The sequence below is a fragment of the Herpailurus yagouaroundi genome, unplaced genomic scaffold (assembly GCF_014898765.1).
Source record: "Herpailurus yagouaroundi ecotype Mexico unplaced genomic scaffold, PumYag 222, whole genome shotgun sequence".
Classification (NCBI taxonomy): domain Eukaryota; kingdom Metazoa; phylum Chordata; class Mammalia; order Carnivora; family Felidae; genus Herpailurus; species Herpailurus yagouaroundi.
This window is the reverse complement of record NW_024412453.1, coordinates 12431451-12455607: the sequence shown is the minus strand read 5'-3', so window position 1 is coordinate 12455607 and position 24157 is coordinate 12431451. Positions and strand designations below refer to the sequence as shown.

The window sequence follows — 24157 nt, the reverse complement described above, 5'->3', positions numbered from 1 at the left end:
CCCCCCCCCCCGCCAGGTGCGTTCCTCTCCACGGAAGCGGCTTCCGTCCAAGCCTGCTGGGGACCCCGAGGCCTGTCTCAGCACGGTCCGGTTGGGGGCAGTCTGCCCGCATGACCACACAGGGTGACGTGGCACAGTGGTTCCCAGGACAAAGCTACCCCGTGGCACCTTTTGTTGAATTTTGCAAATGATATTGTAATGACCTTTCACAATGAAAAGAAGCAAATTAAAGTGATTTTATTGTTTCCTATTTCTCATTCTGATGACTTTTTCTTCCTTTGTCACACGAATGGCAAAGTGAACGCTTAGCTGTGGTATCCTCTCAGATTCAGGAAAGAAAGCCCAGCCCGTGCAGATCCAAAAGCCACCGTTTCTGACACTCTGGTTCCCGGTGTTTCTGCAGGGGCAGGGCTTCGCGCATCCAGGCCTGCCGGCATGAGCTTTCCTGCCCAGGGGTGAGGACCCACGATTCCCTGGAAGGTTCCTTAACTTGCTACAGCAAAGCAAGACAATGGAGTCTCACTCAAACTTGTCCTAACCTTTATAACTGGAGAGTCCTGCCCGGGTGCCCTGAGGCCGGCAGGCTGGGCCCTTCACCTCCCAGGCCTTCCCTCTGCACTGCCTCCTGCCCTCCCACTGCAACGGGGACACATAAGGCAGAACGTCTGCACCTCGCTGCCGGGACTCAATCCCTGGCTGTGCCGCAGACCAGCCGGGGGACTCAGGACCGGTTCACCCCAGCTCGTCTGCTCATCTGTCAGGTGGGGTGCAGCCCTACCTCTGTGGGGGGCTTAGAGGACCTGCAGCCGAGCTACTACTAACTGAACTAGCCCCCAGGAACCCTGCAGGGCAGGCACTGTTAGTCACCCCCCCTCCCCCGGGGCCGGGCAGGGTGGGGAGGGGGGTCCCTCAGCAGGCAGGACGGACACCATCACAACAAACACACACCACAGCTGAGTGTTGAGCAAGAGGGAGGCAGAGGTTGACCCTGGACTCAGCAGCCGCGAGGAGGGCACACCCGGGGCTACTGGAGGGAGAACCCCCCAGGAAGGCCGTCCTCGCCTGGAGGGAGGCGCCAGCTCTCCATCCCGAGGGAGGGAACGCGGGTCTCGGGATCCGCAGGACGCCCTGCGAGGTCTCTCCAGCCAGCGGGCAGGCGGCCCCTGGACGACAGAGCTGGGCCCATCTTGCAGATTCGGGCAAAGCGGCGGAGGCCCTGAATCACCTCTTCTCCAACCGCTACTTCCTCCTGCTTAACCACTCTTGTCCTTGGCCCGTCGGGCCACTTGCCCCCGCAGCCAGGCCCCGGGCTCCCTCCCACCACCGCTCAACCCTTCACTCGGAGCTGGACTGGGGCACCCTCTCCAGGCTCAGCACCCCCCGTCCGATGCCGAGTGCGGCGCTGGGACACGTCTCCTTGTTGTGAATAAATGCCTACTTCAACTTCTCCCTACCCAGGTTCAAGGGGCTGACTGGACGTTTCCCCAGTACGCTTTGAAAATCAGTACCGCAGTAAAAACATCCACCTCTGCGCTAATAAAAATGATCTACCCGCCCTTTGGAGACGCTGGCCGGGCAAGACCGTCCCAGCCTAACCCAAAGTCCAACCCAGAACGGCCCAGCGTCCGCCCACGGCCCTGCATCTCCCCGCTGCGCTCCCGGACAAGGAGACCACAGGCTTTCGCACCTCCTGCTTCCCGACTAACCTTTGTCCGGCCGGCCCTGCCTCTCCCTGCTGCTGCTCACGCGGGAAACGTCCAAATGCATCAACATTTAGCCACAGCTGACGCAGTCAGTGGCATTTTGCTCACGCGAAGCCGCCCTCTACTGCTAAGCCGCCCTACGCTGGAGAATGTGATGATTACAGAAAAGGGGATGATCCCACTCTCTTATTCAGCAGCCTCAAAAGCCAGATGGTGGAGCAGGGGGTCAGCCCCGTTTGGGAAGACGCCCTTACCTGCTGGCTTCCAGAAGCCGGCCTCCACCCTCACGGACAACACCCAGCCTTGCACAGAACACACTTTATTGAGACAGAGGTGGCGGGCGGGAGGAGAGAGGGAAGGAATCCCGGACGCCACCCCAGCTCATCACCGGCACCAGGCTCCTCCCAGAGCTTCTTGTAAATGGAGACTCTGTGTCCGACCAAGAACGAGAACGCGTCCGCAAAGAGCCCCGACCGCCGAGGCCAGGCCAAGACCAGGAACACCCCCGGGGGTGGGGTTTAGACGCAGGCTCTCGACCTCTGGGAGCCCGAAGGTCCTTGGCAGAAGTGGCTCAGGAAGTGTGGTGTCTCCAGAGGGCCTGCGGAAACAGGCTGGAGGGCAAGGGCCACCCTGGACCCAGCAGAAGGCAGAGGCAGCAGACCGAGGACCCTTTGAGGGGCACAACAGGCCAGGAAATGGCAGATCCACCGCTGACTGCAGCGGGCTGTTCGCATGCACACAGCCAAACGCTATTTGCCAATTTTCAGACAGCTCCCGCCGGTCATGAGCAAAAGAGTTCTATCTTGCAAAGGAAGCCATTCCTACGCTTAAAGACCAATCCACCCACAGACCGAGGCACTCGGCCTCGCCTCTGAAGCCACACATTTCAAAACATTATCACCCACCCAGCTATTTCTATTTTTACATCACCCTTAGAGCCAAAGCAAGCCACCGCAAAGAAAAGCCTCAGGACTTGTGTATGGAAAATATCTACAAGGGTTCGAAATGTCGACAGCCAAGTGCAAACAGGGTTGGCCCTGGGCAAAAGCCTTGGTTATTAGCGAAGAAAACAAACAAACAAACAAACAAACCCTCAGCTTTTCTTAACACCAGTTTTCAGGAAAACCCCATCACCAAAGGGGCATTTTCTCCTCCAAGTTTTGACTTTACCAGGCTGTTGAGAAGCGAGCCACCACCACCGACCGACTCTGTTCCGGAGGGTTCTGGACCGAGCTCTGATCTTAAACAAAGACCCGCCCTTCTCCCACCCCCACCCCGACCCACCACCTAAACGACCACGGCTGTGAACTGTCTGTTAAATTGAGGGTAGGAGGAGAGAGGATTCAGCTGAGCACGGCATGGCCGAGGGGAGGGCTCAGGGCTCCTGGGGAAACTCTTTTCCCAGGCACCCAGTTGGGATTCTTCCCGCTGCAAACGCACCAAAGACCCCCGCTCTCGTGCCCCCCTGCCCGGTGAGGCCAGCTCCCCTAGAACAAACCAAACAGACCAACAGAAAAGAGCCCGCTTTGCTGAGGGCCAAACACAGACACAAGGAGGGTAGGCGCAGGTGGGAAACGCACAGGGCCTCCCGTCAGCCCCCCCCGGGGCGGGCTGGATCTGGGGATTCTGAGCCTCCAGCCCAGGGGCACAAGGACTCTGTGGGCTGGGGAAGCGCCCACCTGACCCACTCCCGGGGCTGGGGTTGGACCATCCACTCAGCCACCAGCGGGCACCCCTCCTTTTTCCATGCTTTTAATGCTTTTCAGATGGTGAGAGGCTGTTGGAACGGTCCAAGGCTGTGCTGGTGGCCGAGAGCATGCCAGTGCCTGTCCCCATCGCCCCTTCCTCCGGAAGATGCTTGAAAGGGACCGTGCTCCCCGCTCTGAAGCCCCCTCTCAAGCGGTAGACCGTCATCTGCAGTTTGGTTCTGCCTCCTCCTCCCCCCCAGAGTCTCCCGCGAGCCCAGGAGAAGGGATGCTTCCGGCGTCTCCTAGGAGCTGACGACGTGGCCGGACCAGGTCTCGTGCTTGGTGCCCGGGGCCAGATGGGTGATGACCACCTCCACGGCCTGCAGCTTCTCGTTCTTGGGGGGGATGGAGCACATCTTATAGGTGACCTCGTCGCCTTCCACGGGGACATACTCCCCCTCCACGCTGTGGGAGCAGGGAGACAGCGTTCAGTGCCCAGCGCCCACAAAAGCCTCACTCAGCTCCGTGCCGCACCCAGGACCCCAGCCCGAGCTTTTGGAGCACCTGCCCCTCCTGCCCTGCCACCAGGGAGCCACCGTGTCTCTGCGGGACCAGGTCCCCCCAGCCTCCCCGCACTGAGGCCCAGACCGAGCTCTGCCTCTGCAGGAGCTCATACTGTCCGTCGCATGGGTGTCATCGGCCTGTGGACACAAGAGCAGGGAGAGCCAGTCTGGGCCAGAGAGAACAAGGCCGTCAGCGTAACGGTTGAGAGCCGCCCTGGTCCCAAGAGAGCCCCGAACCCCAGCTGCGTGCGTGTCTGCCCTCCCGCTTCCCAGACACCCAGCAAGCCTGAAGGCAAGTCCCTTCCGTGCTGAACGCGAGTTCCAGGAGGGTTCCCTCCCTGTGACCGTACTCCCTATGGGACACAAGTCACCATTTCACCCACCCTGGTGAGGTGCCCATGCTGATGCCCCCCGAGGACACCTCCAGCAAGAGGAAAATCCCCTTCAGATCCTGGAACTGATCTGAGGGATTTCGCCTTGAGGGAAAGCGCACGTGGCCAACGGTGCTTCCCTCTTTGGTCGGGCCACCAGGATGCCGCACGTCCATCTCTCTGACTCGCCCCCACCCCCACCCCCGCCCCCGGTTTTCCTTACTGATCTTTCATGGTGCACTGCGAATATCCTTGTAAACCACTACAGATCCCTTCCGGAAAGAGGCGACATGAAGACACATTTTCACGGCCACATACGCATTCACGCACCCATCAGATGCGTGGCTTTAACACCCTGCTGCTGTCTGTACTCTCCGGGAGCCTGTGCGAGGCCTGGCATGTAAGGACTTTGGGGGGACATTTGCAACGGTACCCTATCTCCAAAAACGGGGTGTTTATATTTTGCCCGGTCTGCCGTGTGGCATAGGACTCGGCCTGCCACAGACTAAAAGATTGGGGGTGCAGAGGCCAAAGAACGGGGCAGGGGCAAGGCGGTGCCCGATTCGGTCCCCCCATAGCTGAAGGCTGACTGGGGGAGGGAGCGAAGCACGGGCCGCTGGATGCCTTCCAGCCTCAAGGCCGCGGACGTGCGGGCCCCGCCTCAGCCTCAGCCTCCCAAGGGTTTCCAGACACTCAGGAAGGAAGGACGTCAGTGAGCAAGTCGCAGGAGAAAGGGCCCAGCTCCAAACTTCCTTCCTGGAGCAGAGGGGCTGGGCAGCCCCCAGCCTCACTGAGTGGCTCCCCCAAGGCAGGCAGGAAGTCAGACTCTGGGTCACACGCACTCCGCAGCTCAGTGACACCCCTCCCATCCACCAGACCCATCCCATGGTTCTCAACAGTCTCTCCCTCTCTCCCTCTGTCTCGCTCTCCGTCACATACACGTGCAGACTGTCACCTGCAGCCTCCCACACGCCCCACCCCCAAACAGTCACACACAGGTCACAGGCAGAGGCTCACGCCCTCACACGCAGCGCCTGTCAGTCACACACTCCCCCTGCCTCCTTGCCCAGCCCCAAACCGCCCAAACCAGCCCTGACTCACTCAGAAATGTGCAGGAAGATGTCGGGGCCACCATCGGCCGGGGTAATGAAGCCGTGGCCCTTGGATCGACAGAAGCATTTGCAGACTCCTTTGTAGACAGGACCTTGCGAAGCCCGCACCGTCCTGAAAGAGGGGGGGAAAGTGTGAGTGGGGGCCCCTACCAGCCCTCCAGAACAGCCACCCACTCTCCTGAGGCATACCCAGCTCATCCCAGTGCCCCCTTAAAAGCCATGCCCCGGATAGTAACCAGGGCCATTATGTATAGCTATGCAGGTTGTGAACTGCACAACTCTGGGAGCCATTCACAAAGACTCTAATAAGAGTGACTCTCTGACGACCCCAGCAAATTTTCTCAGGCCTCAGTTTCTCTATCCAAAAAGGGGGTTAGACTAAAATCTCTCCGAGCATCCCTCTGAACACTATTAGTGACGGCAGCAGCCTCTACAACTTGGGCCTGAGATCTACAGCTCCCAGGCACTGTGCAGGTCCTTTGCAGCACTGTGCCCCAGCCTGCTGCTGTCCCCATTTTGCAGCTGAGGAAGTCGAGGTCGGTCCGACAAAGGAAGAGGCTTGTGCATGGTTAAAACCCATTGATTTAAGACCCCAGTGATTTCCCACTTGTTATGAACCCCAGCCTGCCACAGGCTCAAGGGACCTGGGACATTGCCTTCCAGAGTTTACAGGGTGCCTCACCAGTCCTTACCCCAACCCAAGTCTCCCCACGTGACAGACCGGGACACTGAGTCACAGAGATGGCCAGATACAATGACTCTGGCCCTGGGCAGGAGGCTAGCCCGAGACTCACGCCGAGAAGGTCCTCGTCCGGCGGGTGGGCAGCGGGCTCGGGACCACGTTGCCCCGGAGAGGGGACGGTGACCGATCTCGGGCCCGCTGGGTGTCCAGCAGCCTGACCGAAGCCTGGTGTGTTGGGGGCTGTGGCGGTGGAGGTGGCTGAGATGACATGGCTGACCTAGGAAGACACCGAGGGCTCTCAGGGGCTCATGCCCTGCAAGGGGGGACCCCGGATGCAGCCCACCCCCATGTCTGACAGTCTCCCATCGGAGACCCACATTCTCGGCTGCGCAATGCAGGCGCGAGGCTCACTCGGCGTGGAGGTCACCTTATCCGGCAGCAGGCCAGGCTCGCCCCAGCTGGGTCAGGTGCCTCCTCGGCTCCCGCGGCAGCCGCGGCCTCCCTCGGGCATCGCCCTGCCCGGAAATGCCTGCTCGCCCCACGTCACGGATGCCATCAGTCCCCTCTGTGCCCCCGGCACACTCAGGGCACTTAGTCAATACTTGTGAAAGGGAGGGAAGGAAGAGGGCGGCAAGGGAGGCAGGGCAGGCGGGCAGGGATCCTTTACTGCCAGCTACCTAGGTCACACTCCAGCCACTCAACAGCCTTGACCTGCTAAGTCAAGCACTTAGCCAGGCACTGTGGTTCCGGAAGGCGGGGGTAAAAGAGGGCAGAGCACACAGCATTCCCCCCAGAGAAACTCTGGACACACACCCGAGAGGCGCAGACCCCAGGTCTGGATCCCCCAGGGGCCGTCACAAGCTTGCATCTAGGACAGTGGGCCTGAGGGACCCTCAGTGGCAGGACCATCGCCAAGACAGCCATCTCCACCAGGCGCTCAGTCAGTTTGCAAGCTGCCTGGGTCACTGGCTGCCAGGAACTCCAGTTCCCTCGGTGACCCTTAACATGTATCAGAGGTGGGATCAGACCTGGCTGGGGGCCTAGGGGGAGCGGACTCTGGCACTTTTGCCAAGAGCAGGACGTGGCCGTTGCACTGAACACGTGACCGACTGCCAAGGCACCCGCGCTACCTCGGCCTGGGCTCAAGGTCACCAGGAAAGAAAGCAAAGCTCAGGAGCCAGAGGGGCTTGGGTAAGTCCTTTCCGCTCTCTGGGACCAATTTCCCCATCTGCAAAGTGGGGCGGCCGAGTGGGCGTCCCCCGGCACCTGCAGAGGACACGAACCAGAGCGGGGCCCCGTGGCAGGGATGGCGGAGGAACCCCGAACTCCTCCTTCACCCAGGCACGCCACGGTGGGACGGAAGCAGGCCGACGGGCTTATGTGGCTCACACAGGGTTTTCACGCTGAAAACATCCCAACGCAGGCTTCCCACTACTCTTGGAAAAACAAAACTCGAAGCTCTGACAACCTCGAACTGCCATTCGCCACCCCTGCTTCCCTCATTTATATGGACTCAGTGGCCCCAGAGCACTGGGGTTTCAACCTACATCACCCAGCAGAGCTGCCTCTGCCCGCAACCCAAACCCCCCCCAAGGAACAGGCCTGGTTCCTCCCCCCAACCTGTCCCCCTCCCCCTGAGTCTCCCCTCAGTCCCCCACACAGCCGTCTGGCCTTAGTTCTGCCTGGCTGGGAAGGGAGAAGGCCGGCTGCCCGCCTGGAGGAAGTGACATAGTTACCTCCTGACCCTTCTCTCAGCTGCAGCCACCGCCAAGGAGGACCGGGGAGCCCCCACCTCATGCGGGCCCCGGCTGCTCGGCTGGGGGGTCAGGGCTCCAGCACCACCCACCAATACAGGTCATAGAGTCCTGGAATGTTCCAATGCTTGGGGTTCTGGGAAGGGTGCTGATCCAGAGAAGGGAGCGCCTTGCCCAGGCCTCCCAGGACAGCAGATGGGACACCAGGGGGAGGGAACAGCCCCCTCTTCTTCCGTCCAGTCTCCTTCTCCTCCTCTGGAGTCAGGCACATCTGACCTCACACCACGGCCATGAAGTTGAAATGAAATACTACACGCTAAGCACTCAGCACGCTATCTACCCAGAACAAGTGAGCAGGGCCTATCAGCTAGGACTGTTATAACTGCCATCATAAGGTCATTCGACAAACAGGTGATCAGTGTCAGGCCCTAGTTCATGGCACTAGAGACACAGGGCCTGAGTCTGGAGTCAGAGAATAAACAGGTAAATAGACACATGAATAAGATCGCTACAGATTCCCAGAAGGGCTGGTAAGAAATACACGGGGAGACAGAGTACCAGGGTGGAGATGATTCTCTAACGAGGGGAAAGCTGGGTCCTAAACAGTAAGAGTCAACCTTTCAAAAAGAGAGGGAGGCTCTTCCAGGCAGACAGAACAGCCTATGCAAAGGCCCCGTGGTTGGCAAGAGCCCACCCAGGTGTGGCTGAAGGCCAGCAAGGGGGCAGTGTGGTGGGCACCAGGGACAGAGAGCCGGGAGAGGGCCGGCTGAGGAACTACGGGGATCAACAACATCGTGTGCGTCTTCCTCTCCTCACACCCATCTGTCCATCTGTCAGTCCCATGCCCCTTACCATACCCACCTCCCCCTGAATTAATGCAACAGGCTCAAATTAGGGGCCCCTTTCTCTCCATCCCAGCATCCCCGAATCCCCAAATACACCCAACCCTCAGAGATGCCAAGAGCAGCCCACAGCCTTGGCGGGCAAGGAACCTGAGGGCTGCACAGGGTCCCTCCACGTCCCTAGGGCCCAGAGCTGGGGCCGGCACAGAGCACGATTCTCTCCTTAAATTCTTGTTTGGTTTTGTCTTAATTTTCATTTTCATTTTGAGAGAGAGAGGGAAAGCGTGAACGGGAGGGGCAGAGAGAGAGGGAGACAGAATCCCACGCAGGCTCTGTGCTGTCAGCACAGAGCCCAATGCGGGGCTCGAACCCACAAACTGTGAGATCATGACCTGAGCCGAAATCAAGACTCAGATGCTTAACCTCCTGACCCGCCCAGGCGCCCCGAGCAGGGCTCCCTTCTCAACCAGCCCCAGAACCAGGAGCACCGGCTGGCGGCCATTGTGCGCTCGGCGTGCTCCAGCTGGCACAGTCCAGCGGGGGTGGGGACCGTCCCACTCACCTGGCAGTGTTAGAAACCGGGATGGAGGGGTGCGGGGAGACCCTGGGGCCTTCACCACCCCCTGCCTGCCTCTCTCCGGCCATCTGAGCTGGAGGAGAGCAGCTGGGGCCTGGCCAGGAGCCAGCCCACCCCCAGGGCCCAGCAGTGAATGGCCTCTGTGTGGGGGAGGTCGGGTCAGAGTCCAGCTGTAAGGAAAACAGCTGGGGGAGGGGGCAGCCGGTCACCCAGGAGCCAACCCAGCAGCCGCTGCTGCCTCCCCAAGCACAGATGGGGAGAGGGGTCCCGAAGCCCGGCCCCACACCCCCCAGCACAGCCCAGGGCGGGAGGAGGCAGGGCCGCGCTCTGCGACCAGCGCGCCCTCCGTGAGCAGCCCACACACTCAACTCCCCCCCGCAGAAGCAGGGTGCAGACAGGTGCCCGAAGCTCAGACCTGGGATGGGCCTCCGATCTGCAGCAAACTCGGACCAACGTCCCTCCTGCCAAGGCACGTCACAGCCACTGTGCTGTGTGCACGTGTATATGTGTATACACACAAGTATATGTGTGTACACACACACGAGCATGTCACTGTGTGTGCACACTACTGGACCAGCGGGGGCCGCACGTGCCCCCCCCCCACTCCCCAAGCACACTGGCCACTTAGGGCATCAGAGGAACGGGGCACCCGAGGACAAGGACGGACGAAGGCTGCATCCTTTCCAAGTAACAGTTACTGGGCCCCCCACTAGGCACAGGAAATGGAAACCAGGATAGCTAATTCCTGCCCACAGGAGCTTGGGCTCAGGGACTGGACCCCACAACCACCAGGACAAGAAGTGTCCTGCAACCGGGAAGTGCTCACAGCACTTGACGCATCACAGCTCATTCATCTCCATTTCACTGATGGCAAAACCGAGGCACAAAGTGTCAAGTAACTTGCCTGGGTCCCCCAGCTAGTAAGTAAACTAGTGAGACCCACAGTATGTGGGACAGTGAAAATGTCATGGAGAAAAAGCAAGCAGGGGAGGGGGGCAGGAATGAGGGTTTGCATTTCAAAGCAGGTGGTCTGGGGGGGGTGCTCCCCTCCCACTCCCCCACCTCCATCAGCTACCGCCCCAGGTCCTCAACAATGCTCAGCCAGGGGAGGGGGGACCCAGGGTCTAGAGGTGAGGGAGTCAGGAAGCCACGCCCACCCTGGCTGCCTTCAGAGAGGGGTGTGTCAGCAAGGCCTCCAACCAGATCCCAGGAAAGGGTGGGGAAGGGGGTCTCAACCCAAAATAGCCTGGGAATTTTCCACAGGCCGGGCTGGTCCTCCTCTTAGGTTGTCGGAGTTCAGCCAGGCACCAGAATCGGGCCTTCCCAACCCACCCCCCATCAACCCCCTCACGTATCTGGGGGCTCCAGATAACCCTACATTAGCCGCCACCTCCTGTCCTCTTGCCTTGAGAACCCACCAACCCACCAAGGGTGAGTCACTCTTAAGCCAAAGAGCGGGGTGCTTAGTCCAGGGAGTGGAGCCTTGGCAGTGTTTTCAACCATTCACACTTTAGTGAGAGGGAGTTCACAATTCATTTCCCAAGGCTCCATTCTTGGTAGCTTTCACACATCTGAGGGTAGGAAGGTGGAGATGTGGGGGAGCAAGACCTGGGTCCAAGTGGCATGCTTCGTTCTGTGTGGCTCTTGGCAGAGCCAGACCACACCAAGCTTACACTGGAAAGCCTTCTGTGGGTTTCTGGCTGGGGGAAGGCAGACACCCAGCTGCAGGGCCAGGCCACTGCTGCCGCGTGGGGAGGGCTCCGAACTAGTCCACACAAAAGGAAGGGGGCAGGGCACTGGGGCCAGACGGAGCGAGATGCGTCCCCACGTCCCGCACAACAGGGGGAGGTGCTTTTATCATCCCCATTTTACAGGTGGGGAAACTAAGGCACAGAGAGGTGCTCACACTTTAGTGTCCCCACAAGTCTCTGGGGAGGGGGACAAAATGCAGAATCTGATTCTGAAGGTCGAGGATGGGGCCCCGAGACTCTGGAATTCAAAAGTGCTCCCGGTGAGCCAGGTGCCACTGGTCCACAGAAGGCACAGAAACCCCAGAGTTGGGCGGGCTGACGACCTGCCCACCCTCACAGCCAGTGGGTGGCAGGGCCCCGGCTGGAACCAGGTGGGTGAAAGGGAAACTGGGGGCGAAAAGGGGTGAGGTTCTAGATGAGTCAGCCAGTTACTCCTTTGTCAGCCCAGGTTCTTCCTTTGTAAACTGAGGCTGAGACTCAGGGACTCCCCTCCCGAGCTCCAGTCCAGCTGGGCCCCAATGTGGGGGAACTGAGGGGCAGGTCAGCTCGGCTGAGGCCCGACAGAAGGGTCCCAGGAAACAAGAGAGGCCCCAGGAGGGGGCCTGAGGCTGGCCTCCGCCACATTCCCTTCCATTGTTCGGGAGAGAGCGAGCTCCCGCGGGGGAGGGAGAGGATGGAGGGGATGCAGGGGAGGGGCGGGGAGTGGGGGAGAGCGGGCGGGGGGCGGGGGGGGGGCGGCGGCAGGGACGGCCTCTGCTGGAGCGCCAGCCAGCGCCCCAGCACCTGGGGCCAAAAGAGCTGGCTGCAAAGACAGACAAAAACTAGGCAGAGGGTGCCGCCCGCCCGCGGAGAGACAGAGACGCGGCCCGGCCGGAGTCCCCTCCAGGCTGTGCCCCTCTGGGAACTGCTCTCTCGCACTCCCCCCGCACCCCCCCCCCCCCGCCGGGGCCCCAGAGTGCCGGGAAGAGGCCGGAAACCCAAAGGACTGGCGGCCCCTCCAGCATTGCCCGCCCCACCCAGGAGCACCCCGACGACGACGCCTCGGCAGGACCAGCACCCCCCACCCCCGAGAAGGTCCCCCAGCACCGCGCCCCGCCCCCACCCCCGGGCCCGCCCCAGCTCGTAACCAGAACCCCATCACCCCCAGGTCACGTATTCCCACACGGCATCCTTGCCTCCACCCCACCACCCAGCGGCTAAGGCTGCTGACCCGAGTCTCGGCCTGACTCTACTCTTTGCTCCCCTATGTGACCCCTGGCGAGAGACCTCACCGCCCCATTCCTCAGTTTCTTTATTTGTCAAACGGGAGAGTAATGCAGCACCCCAGGCCCGCAAACGTGGCGCAGACGGTGCCAGCTACAAAGGGCTCAGCCAACAATAGTTGAGTCGCTAATGGTGAAACTGTCAGACATGGGGCGACCTAGAATAATCCCTCCCATTCCAGTCCCTGCTGATGGCACACAAACGAAAAGCCCTGACTCTGCCACTCCACGGGACAAAGGAAGACCGTCTGCCTCCCAGGAGAACGCACCCTCAGCCGTACCCTCAGCCGTGCCCCAGGGCCCCCAGGGCCCCGCTGGGTCTGGCTCAGCTCCACGACGCTACAGGACCCAGTTCTTGCCCTGGAGGTGTAATGCCCGAAGTTCCGAAACCTCCCACAAAAGACCACCAGAGCCCTAAGTCAAAGCCAAGCAGCAAGGGTCGTTTGTTGCAGGTTCGAACCTGGACCTCCGCTCACTCGTTGCCGGTGACGCTAAGAGGCCCCGAGTGAGGTTTTTACAGCCTTTTTATAGACAGGTACAAACAAGTTATGGGGAAGTTAGGGATTCTTCGCGGTTACGCCAAGCAGTTGTACAGAAGCGGAACAAGATGGTTAAGCAAGCGGATTGAAGCTAAGTTTGTTTTTTACAGACCAGGATGACTAGGCAAACAGTTTGCCCAGGTCTCTCATTTCTCCCCTTTCTCAAGTACCTGAGGAACCAAGGGGAAGGGGAAAATATGTTAGGCAAGCGGGTTTACAGAAGCGAGAAATGCCGGTTAGTTCATGTACAATCACTTATTCTATTACATCCCAGACTACATTTAGGAAGTTTCACAACTTACTCTATTACATAGCGGGTTACATTCAGGAAAGGTATCACAATGCTCGTAGCAAACAGCAAGCAAAACAGACTTCTCAGCAATTGTATTTCTTTTTTTTTTTAAATTTTTTTTCAACGTTTTTTATTTATTTTGGGGACAGAGAGAGACACAGCATGAACGGGGAGGGGCAGAGAGAGAGGGAGACACAGAATCGGAAACAGGCTCCAGGCTCCGAGCCATCAGCCCAGAGCCCGACGCGGGGCTCGAACTCCCGGACCGCGAGATCGTGACCTGGCTGAAGTCGGACGCTTAACTGACTGCGCCACCCAGGCGCCCCTCAGCAATTGTATTTCTTATCAAAGATCCATAATAAGTAGAAGAGAGAACTTAGCTTTAAAGTAAGGCAGGGCTGTCATTTGGATTTAAAGCTGTTCTTTTCATTCCCCCCTTTTTCTTGTGCCTAAAGAGCCAATCTTGGATCTTCAGTTTTCTATTTGTAATGTCTCGAGCGGTTGGTACTGAGTTCGTAAGACCATTAATTGTATAGCATTGAACCTGTCTTGGACAAAATTAATAATTTTGTTTATGATGCAGGGGCCTGATGTGAGAGCGAGAAGTAGGATGGCCAGAGGCCCGATTAAAGAGGAGAGCAGGGTAGTTAACCATGGGGATGCACTGAACCAGGATTCAAACCATCCTGCCTCCTGTTCTCTTTCCTTTTTTTCGTTTATTTAGCCCTTCTCGGACCTTGGCCATAGAATCTCTTACTATTCCTGTGTGGTCAGCATAGAAACAACATTCTTCTCCTAGTGCTGCACAGAGACCACCTTGCTGTAGGAACAGCAGGTCTAATCCTCTCCTGTTTTGTAAAACTACTTCCGAGTGGGAGGTTAGGGACTTTTCAAGCGAAGTGATGGCAGTTTCTATTCTTTCTATATCTTTGTCAACCGCTTCTCTAAGTATACTAAATCCCTTGTTTTGTATAGTTAAGGCCGAGATCCCTGTCCCTGTTCCGATGGCCCCGAGCCCGAATATGGTGGCTAGAGTTAGAGCCCCTGCAGTAATGAGTGCTCTCTTAGTTACTCTTTTTGGTGCGATCCACATCTGGTCTATATACTCAGCTGTGTGGTATGTGATTTTTGGGAACACAATTACCATTACACAGAATTCTGACTGATTGAACATATCCTTATAGAGGCAGGGGGTTAATCCCACATGAGAACAAAGCCACCATGAGTTATTTGGTGGAATAATCCAGTTTTCTGAAGTATTGAATATATTCCTGTTATTTATGCATAAGTGGCTATATTTTGTTGGCGCTGTTCCTATACATGTCCCATTTCCCGTAAGCGCCGGTAGTGTGAGGCCGGGTCTTCTCTGTCCCCAATTGCAAGTGTCTGAGTTGTTTGCAGTGCTATAATCTCCTACTATTGCTAATGACTCCTAAAAGGGAGGTTTTGTGGAATAGCACAACCAACAAGCTTCTGTTTTATTGGGTTTAGTATGATTTAAGGCCTGATAGATGTTATTTATCATTACCCATAAGGGGTCATCTTTTTTTTTCTTTAATTTTTTTTTCTTTTTTTTTTTTTCAACGTTTATTTATTTTTGGGACAGAGAAAGACAGACCATGAACGGGGGAGGGGCAGAGAGAGAGGGAGACACAGAATCGGAAACAGGCTCCAGGCTCTGAGCCATCAGCCCAAAGCCCGATGCGGGGCTCGAACTCACGGACCTCGAGATCGTGACCTGGCTGAAGTCGGACGCTTAACCGACTGCGCCACCCAGGCGCCCCAGGGGTCAACTTTGAATGGGGTTTGGATTTTGGGGGGTTTTTTTGGAGTAGTCCTGGTTACAGTGACCACGTGAGTGGCCGGAGAATTAGTACCCTTATTTGTGGACCGCGGGGTAGTATTAGGCTTACTTGTGGGCCCTACTGATTGGTTTGGCCCTACTAGGGTTGGTGGAACCTTGGGTTCTACCTTTAGTTTTATCTGAATAACAGCTGCATAGTAGGGTGGTCCCCGATACAAATAGATTCCCCAACTAAGCCCAGTGGTCCATCTAGTTTCTTTTCTTCCATCTTCTAGAAATTTGATACGAACAAGGTTACAATTTTCTGAGTAATATCCTCGGCCGGAAAAACCTATGTCACAGGGCCTGACAAATGACATGTCGATGTAAAGAGGTGTTACCGTCCATTTTGATTTACCGTCATTGGCGGTGACACAACTCCAGGACCTACAGTAGTAGTTGAGAACTCCCCCACATGTGGTGCGAGCATTCTGTCCAAACCCAGGGCATGCATAAAACCCTGTTTCGCTTAAGAAATTTCTTGTTTCCTTTCCCCTTCCATGGTCTAGTCCGACTGACTTAGCTATCTGTTCTAAATTAAAATAGAGATCAGGCCACCAGGTATTTAAGGGAACATCTGTCTTTGTGGTAGTATTATAGACTTCATGGGTTTCCCAATTAGAAACCTCCCAAGTTAAAGTATAGGGTACGTGAGGGTTGCCCGCAATACTTATCAGTCCGTAGGAGGTGAGCAGGAGCACGCTAGTGAGTGTTCCTTCAATCATTGTGGATCCTGAGTTGCTGCAACTGTCTTGGTCTTCGCCGGTTTTTGGGGTCAGGTTTTTGACGCAGAGTCAATTTTAAAGGATGGGTCTTACTCTGGTCAACCGTCCAGGCGGTGTTGGCTTCTGGCACGAAGTCTTCTCGAACCGCAAATGGATCAGCTGGTCGGGCGTGGGTGTAATGGATCCAGGTGGCGATCCCATTGACCTTGGAGTGGTGGATGTAGTGAGGATCACAATCCACCGTGGTTGGAGGGTCTCTTGCTTATGTCTCCGCACATATACCCGGTCTCCGGGTCGGTAGTGATGCGGCTCAGGAGGGGGCCCGGTCTCATAAATGGCTCTCAGTCTGGGCCAAACTTCCTGGTGGGTGCGCTGGAGTTCCCTCAGGGAAATAAGAAGTTTATGATCATCAAATTCAGTTAACACATTAGACTGTAGGTTGGGAATTATAGGAGGGGGTACTCCATACATGATTTCAAAGGGGGTTAATCCCAGTTTGTAGGGGGAGTTTCACACCCCGAACAGAGCGTAGGGGAGTAAGACTACCCAGTTAGCACCAGTCTCCATGGTCAATTTAGTCAAGGTCTCTTTTAGCATTCTATTTATTCTTTCTACCTGTCCTGAGCTTTGGGGTCTATATGCACAATGTAGTTTCCAATCAGCCCCAATAAACTGCGCTATCCCTTGTATTACCTTTGAAATGAATGCTGGTCCGTTGTCTGATCCTATTAGGGTAGGGAATCCGTACCTGGGCATGATGTCTTCTAACATTTTCTTTGCTACTACCTGCGCAGTCTCATGCTTGGTGGGGAAGGCCTCTGTGCATCCTGAAAAGGTATCTATAAACACTAACAAATATTTATATCCATATTTTCCAGGCTTTACCTCGGTGAAGTCTACTTCCCAATAGGCTCCCAGCCTGGTTCCGCGGGTCCTGGAGCCAGGGTTTTTCCCGTGGTTGGTGGCGTTAGTTAGTTGGCAAGATTTACAGCTAGTAACTATCTGTTAAATTTTTGTCCTGGAGACTTTAATGGTGATCCTAGCATGTCTCATTAAGTCTTGCATTTTTCTTGTGCCCATATGAGTGGCTCGGTGCATCTTGGATAAGACTTTATTTCCCATTTCTTCTGGGAGGATTATGCTACAGTCTGCTGCTCTCCACCATCCGTTAAGGCTCTGAGTCAAAGGCAATTTTTGGATCCAGTTTAGGTCTTCTTTAGTGTAGGTGGGACTTCCTGGTAAACTAGCTGAACCGGGGTCTGGTAGGGTGGTCATTAAATTATAGTCCACCTGTAAGGGCACCTCTCGGGCCACCTGGTCAGCCAAATTATTTCCTCTGGCCACCGGTGTGATCGGTTTTTGGTGGCCTGGGCAATGTATGATGGCTAGTCGTTTAGGCAGCCAGAGTGCCTTTAAAAGAGCCAATATTTCTTCTTTGTTTTTGATGGTTTTCCCCTCTGCAGTTAACAGTCCCCTCTCTCTGTATATAGCTCCATGTATGTGGGCCGTAGCAAAAGCATATCTGCTATCGGTATACACGGTTAGTCTCTTGTCTTTTCCCAAAGTCAGTGCCTTGGTTAAGGCCACAAGTTCAACCCATTGGGCAGAGGTGCTAGCTGGCAAAGGCTCTGCCCAAACAGTCTCAGTTTCAGTTGTGACTGCTGTCCCCGCGTATCTTTGACCCTGATGTACAAAGCTGCTGCCGTCAGTGAACCAGGTAACCTCGGCGTCTGGTAGCGGGTGATCCTGTAAATCTTCCCGAACTCCATGAACCTGTGCCAATATCTCAGCGCAGTCATGGAGGGGGGTATCCAAGTCTGGGTCTGGTAACAGGGAGGCAGGGTTTAGTGTTCGGGGGGGAGCATAAATGATTCTGAGGGGATTTACTAATAGTCCCTGGTAGTGAACCAGTCGGGCGTTACTTATCCATCGGTCAAGAGGTTGTTTGAGCACTCCCTCAATGGCATGAGGGGTTGTAACATGTAACTCTTGTCCCATAGTTAACTTATCAGCATGCTTTACCATTAAAGCTGTAGCAGCGATCATACGGAGGCAAGGGGGCCAGCCAGCCGCTACTGGGTCTAGTCTTTTTGAAAGATAGGCAACGGGCCTGGGCCATGGACCAAGGAGTTGCATCAGCACTGCTTTGGCTACCCCCTTATTTTCATCTACGAAGAGATGAAAGGGTTTGGAGACATCGGGGAGCCCTAAGGCTGGCGCCGACAACAGGGCGAGTTTAATTTGCTGGAAAGCCTGCTCAGTTTCCTCTGTCCACTCAAAGGGCGCCTGTTCTCGGGTGACCAGTAAAGAGGCTTAGCCATCTCGGCGAACCGAGGTATCCACAAGCGGCAGAACCCGGCCGATCCCAGGAATTCTCTCACCTGCCTTTGCGTTGTGGGTCGGGGGATGCGGAGGACGGTTTCCTTCCGTGCATCAGTGAGCCATTGTTGGCCTTCTCTTAACAGATACCCCAAGTAGGTTACCTCGGATCTGCAAATTTGGGCTTTCTTTGCTGAAGCCCGGTACCCCAGGGCACCAAGTGTCCGGAGGAGGTTCCTGGTGCCTTGCAAGCAAGCTTCGGCAGTCTCAGCGGCGATTAAAAGATCGTCGACGTACTGCAAGAGAGTCACTTCGGGGTTTTGATTCCGGTACTCGCCCAGATCCTCGTGAAGTGCCTCATCGAACAAGGTGGGTGAGTTTTTAAATCCTTGGGGGAGCCGGGTCCAGGTGAGTTGCCCATTTATGCCCCTCTCAGGGTCAGACCACTCGAAGGCGAAGAGCTCTTGGCTTTTGGGGGCCAGAGGCAGGCTGAAAAAACCATCTTTCAAATCAAGGACAGTATACCATTGTCTTTCTGGGCTGAGGGCACTTAGGAGGGTATAGGGGTTGGGTACTGTTGGGTGTATGTCCATGACTCGGCGGTTAACTTCTCTCAGTAGTCCGCACTGTTAGGTTTTCGTACAGGCAGCAGGGGGGTGTTCCAGGCTGAATGGCAGGGACGCAAGATGCCTAAGTCTAGGAGGCGACGGATATGTGGCGTGATGCCATTTCTGGTCTCCACTGACATCGGGTATTGTCGGACCCGAACTGGATCTGCCCCCGGTTTCAGCTCTATGAATAGAGCCAGGAGATGTTTAGCCAACCCCATACCCCTGGTTTCAGCCCATGCTTCTGGATACTGCTGGAGCCAGGGCTCTATGTTTTGACTTTGTGAGGGTGGCTCCTGATGGAGTCGATATTCATCTTCTAATCTTAGAGTAAGTATGGTCATGGGTTGGTTGTGAGGGCCAGTCACTTGGGGGCCCCCTGGCGTAAAATGAATCTGGGCCCCCATTTTAGTGAGCAAGTCTCTTCCTAATAAGGGGCAGAGGCTGTCGGGGATGACTAGGAAGGAATGGGTGACCTCTCCATTTCCTAGGTCCACAGTCCTCTGGGTGGTCCAGGGATTTTTTTTTTATTCCGGTAGCCCCTTGGACCCAGGAAGATTTTTCAGAAATTTTTCCATGGGGTCTGATCAAGACCGAATGTTGTGCCCCTGTGTCGACTAGGAACTGAACTGGGTTCCCCTCCACTTGTAGCGTTACCCTAGGTTCGGGGAGGGGATCCGAACCCCGTCCCCCCTATTCTGCATCTTGAGTGAAGAGGGCGGGTGTGGTTTTTGGCTGCCACGGTTTTTGATTATGACGTGGCTTTTTCTTTTTAGGGCATTCTCGGGCCCAATGGCCTTTTTCTTTGCAATAGGCACATTGGTCTTTATCCAGGGGCTTTTGGACAACAGCAGCCAGGACTTTGGTCATTTTTTCGGTAGCTTTAAGTTGCCTGTCCTCTGGAGTCTCTCTATTATTATAGACACGCTGGGCAATGCGGAGTAAGTCCTGAATCTGTTTTCCCTCCAGGTCCTCTAGCTTCTGGAGTTTCTTTTTAATATCAGTGGCTGCCTGATTTACAAAGGCCATTACAACAGCAGCTTGATTTTCGGGGGCCTCGGGGTTCATGGGGGTATACTGTCTGAAGGTTTCCATTAATCTTTCTAAATAAGCGGCAGGGCTCTCTGTCTTACCTTGTATTACTGAATACACTTTTGCCAAATTAGTGGGCTTGCGTGCAGCAGCCCGGAGACCCGACATTAGAGTCTGGCGATAAATGCGTAGCCGTCCCCTACCTTCTGCCGTGTTGTAGTCCCAGCCATCCTGTGGGGGTCGGGTCAAGGGAAAAGCTGCATTAATGAGATCAAGGTTAGCAGTGGGTTGGCCGTCATCTCCAGGAACCAGCTTTCTTGCTTCCAATTGAATTCTTTCTCGCTCCTCGGTGGTGAACAGGATTCGGAGGAACTGCTGACAATCATCCCAGGTGGGTTGGTGGGTAAACATAACACTAAGAGACTTATTAAATCTTTAGGGTTGTCAGAAAATCGGGCATTCTGGGTTTTCCAGTTATATGGGTCACTGGTAGAGAAGGGCCAGTATTGAAGTCGGGGGTTCCCCGTATCATCGGGAGGCCCTATTTCCCGTAAGGGTAAAGCTATGGTGGAGTCAAGGAGGCGGAATCCTGGCTCACGTGGGGCCCGGCCACGGGTACGCCCAGCCGGCCCTTGGATTGCGCCCCCATTAGACATGGGCGCGGGTTGAGCCTCCCTATTTTCTAGTTCTTCTATCGGCTGGGCTATGGGAGGCTCTGCCGGCGCAGGGGAAATGGGGTCGGGAGCAGGGATAGGGGCGGCTTGTGGAATAAGAGGAGGAATCTGGTAAGGGGGAGGGTCAAGGGAAAGTCAATCTTGGCTGTCGGGGAGAACAGGAGGTGCAGTTGGAGTTAGCGGCTTGGGAGGGTTGATAGGTTTAGCCGCTAGGATTTGGCATGACCCTGCTGTTAAGGAAGAGGCCATCCAAGGAGGTGGATTTTCCACTAAATCTTGCCAAACCAGAATATAGGGAATCTGATCCGAGTGACCTTCTTTCCCTGGTAGGAAAATTTTTGATTTTACTTTAAGGACTACAGGGAGGCAGAAGGTTCCCTCTGTAGGCCAATCGACCCCAAAGGTAGGCCATTCAGAGCGGCAGTAGGTGATCAACGTTCCCTTGCGAATGTCTAGGCTTAAGTTGTGTCCTCTAGCTTTTACGTCCCTGAAGTTGGCAAGAAGGAGGGAGAGAGGGGTGCTGTGCGTTTGGCCCATGTTATGCTTCTGAGGAAAAAGGAAAGAGAGAAACAAAGGATGGGATAATTAATTCTGATTAGGCGAGAAAACACTTAATTCCGATAAAGCATCCGACGCACGAGAGAAAAACAAGAGCCAACAAGAATCTCTGACAGTGGTTCCAACTTTCTGGTGCCGTCTCGGCCAGCCCAACAGAAAGGGTTATGGCTAGGATGGCAGTTATTACAAGGGCCTAGGGGTGACAATACATTTAGACTGACACAGAAGCACTCGCGTACTCGCCCATCCGCGTCCCTCGCAGGAACTTAGGTGCCTCTTAACATAGGCAGGCAGGTATAAACCCCCTGCTTGGATCAAAAGGATTTTGACCGCCTTAAGCCATATGAGGATCACCGTGGAAATCGGGTTAGAGCCCACTCGAATCCCGTAGCGTACGCCGTGGGACTACACATAGGGTAAGTCAGGCGCGTGCCCCTGACTCCCAACAATCATTCCAGTCAATTTAACAGACAGACACACAGACACACATCACATCAGAATACGGGTAACAATTGGCATGCCTAGATGGTTTTTCTTTTAGACGCCTAGAGATATTTCTTAGCACTCTGGAAGTTCATAGAGAAAATGAAAGTATTTAGTTCGCAGGCGCGTTGGGCGTAAGCAGCCCACAGAAAAGAATCCTGATGGGCCAAAAAGGCCCCCCGATGGACCAAGAAGGTCCCCTGATGGACCAAGAAGGTTCCCCGATGGACCAAGAAGGCCCCCAGATGGGCCAAGAAGGCCCCCAGATGTCAGTGGACATCTCCAACTGACCCCGGCCAGGTGCCCTATAGCGCGTCCGCCAGGGTCACACCAGCTTCCAGACAGAATCGGTTCTCCAGAGAAGAAATACAGATCAGAGAGAAAAGGAAGAACGTTAGAGCCGGCTTACTTACCGATCGGAATCAGATATGACCCGTTGACCAGAAGTCTGGTGGGCTCGGGGGAGATCTCGGTGGGACCTCCAAATGTAATGCCCGAAGTTCCGAAACCTCCCACAAAAGACCACCAGAGCCCTAAGTCAAAGCCAAGCGGCAAGGGTCGTTTACTGCAGGTTCGAACCTGGACCTCTGCTCACTCGTTGCCGGTGACGCTAAGAGGCCCCGAGTGAGGTTTTTACGGCCTTTTTATAGACAGGTACAAACAAGTTATGGGGAAGTTAGGGATTCTTCGCGGTTACAGAGCGGTTATTGGTTGATATCTTAATTTAAACACTTAGCAGAATTTAATTGGTCCCCGCCTTTAGGTCAAACCACAACTGGGGTATGGGTGTCTTAATGATTGGTCAAGAATACGTGGTTACGCCAAGCAGTTGTACAGAAGCGGAACAAGATGGTTAAGCAAGCGGATTGAAGCTAAGTTTGTTTTTTACAGACCAGGATGACTAGGCAAACAGTTTGCCCAGGTCTCTCATTTCTCCCCTTTCTCAAGTACCTGAGGAACCAAGGGGAAGGGGAAAATATGTTAGGCAAGCGGGTTTACAGAAGCGAGAAATGCCGGTTAGTTCATGTACAATCACTTATTCTATTACATCTCAGACTACATTTAGGAAGTTTCACAACTTACTCTATTACATAGCGGGTTACATTCAGGAAAGGTTTCACAATGCTCGTAGCAAACAGCAAGCAAAACAGACTTCTCAGCAATTGTATTTCTTATCAAAGATCCACAATAAGCAGAAGAGAGAACTTAGCTTTAAACTAAGGCAGGGCTGTCATTTGGATTTAAAGCTGTTCTTTTCAGAGGGGCTCCGGCGCCACTTGGGGGAGGTGGGGGCGGGAGAGCAGACAGGCGAGCACTGAGAGCCCACGGTCACCAAGGCGGCCCCCGAGAGCGAGCACAGATGGGGAGGGCCCTGGCCGAAAACCGCCGGAGGGCGGGGGGGTGGGCGGCTCTGCGTTGAGTCTTAAAATGATCACTTCAAGATAATGGGGCGGGGAGCTCATTCCTGGCAGGGGAACTTGCAGGGGCAAAGGCCCTGGGGGAGGAAGGTCGCGGTGGTGGGTCCCAGAAAGTCCTGTGGACATGTTTGGGACTTAGACAATTAGGGCCATGAGCCCGTGATTTCAAGCCAGGGGGGTGATTTGAACCGATGGTTTTTACAAGTTCCCTATGGCTTCCGAGTGACGAAAGGGCAGAAGGAGCAAGAATGGAGACAGGGACAGAGAAATATCACAAAAGCAAGTAAAAAATACGACGGTAGCCGACACTTCTCCCGGGACTGGGTTAGCCTCCTCCTTCTACTCTCTCGCACCCCGTTATGAGAGGGAGAAGTTATACCACCGGTCTACAGGTGGGGAGACTGTGGCTCCGGGAGGCCTCCTAGCTGGAGACAGCTCCACCAGTGGGAACCGAGGCCCTGCGTGGAACCGGCTGATCCCCGATCCGCCCACTCCACACACACATCCACTCCCAACCCCAGAGAAGACGTGGGGACCGACGTGGGGACCGGGGGCTTCCTTTTAAAAAATCAAAATACGACGTTGTATTTCCGGCCTGCACACGGGCGGCCGGCGGGGCCTGCGGGCAGGGAGCCTGTGGGCGCGGGTGAAGTTCTTCTGCTCCGCCCAGAGGCCCCCCATCCGGGCGCAAACGCTCCGCGAGCGGCCGGCGGCTCCTCCCCTAGATGCTGCCAATCGCACGGCGCCAGGGCGGCTCCCCTCCACCGCCCCCCCGCCCTCCTCGCCCCGCCCCGCCCCGCCCCGCCCCGCCCGGCTGGGAGTCTGCGCCCCCTCCCCGTGCCGCGCCCCGCTCCGGTCCGCGGGTCCCCCACCCACGCTCCGGCCCACAGGAGAAAGGGAGGGGGAGGCTTTCACTGCACGCCGCGAGCGCTGCCCGACGCCAGACCCCAATCCCTCCCGCTGCTGCCACACCCGCCCCTTCCCGGGCGTGAGTAACCTGCTTTCCCCAAACAGGCCGCGGCGGCCGGGCATTTCCTGGGGGCCCAGAGACCCAGCCCCGAGCCCCCTGCCGGCGGCCTGGAAGACCCTGCACGAGGGGCCTGAATGCGGGCCGCGGCCGCAAGGAGGCCGAGGTCCCGTCCCGGCGGCTCCTGGGGCCCCGGGGTGGGCACCCCGCCACACCCCTTCTGGCGGGTTCGAAGAGCTCCCTACCTGCGACCCGCTCCGCTCCGCCAGCTGCTCGGCTCCGACTGCAAGCGGCTCGCTGGGGAGGGGGCGTGTTCCGCGGGGCTGGCCCGCCGAGGCTCCGCCTCCACAAGCTCCCAGCCAATGGGAGCCGGGGCGCCGGACGGCCAGGGGGC

At 56.1% G+C, this 24157-nt stretch overlaps 1 protein-coding gene across 5 annotated transcripts; it reads right to left on the bottom strand.

The window, feature by feature from the left end:
* Positions 1 to 219: 219 nt before the first annotated feature.
* Positions 220 to 24091, bottom strand: CARHSP1 (calcium regulated heat stable protein 1). 5 transcript variants are annotated; one of them, XM_040459062.1, is made up of 4 exons: positions 24009 to 24091; positions 6232 to 6396; positions 5427 to 5549; positions 220 to 3856 (listed from the first exon to the last, which is right to left on the bottom strand). In XM_040459062.1, the coding sequence occupies exons 2-4, from the start codon at positions 6387 to 6389 to the stop codon at positions 3694 to 3696; spliced, it is 444 nt and encodes a 147-aa protein (XP_040314996.1). In that variant the 5' UTR covers positions 6390 to 6396; positions 24009 to 24091; the 3' UTR covers positions 220 to 3693. The 5 variants fall into 5 exon arrangements, with proteins under 5 accessions (XP_040314996.1, XP_040314993.1, XP_040314994.1 ...); XM_040459059.1 differs by lacking the exon at positions 24009 to 24091 and adding an exon at positions 9278 to 9409; XM_040459060.1 differs by lacking the exon at positions 24009 to 24091 and adding an exon at positions 7864 to 8316.
* Between the last annotated feature and the right edge of the window lie 66 nt (positions 24092 to 24157).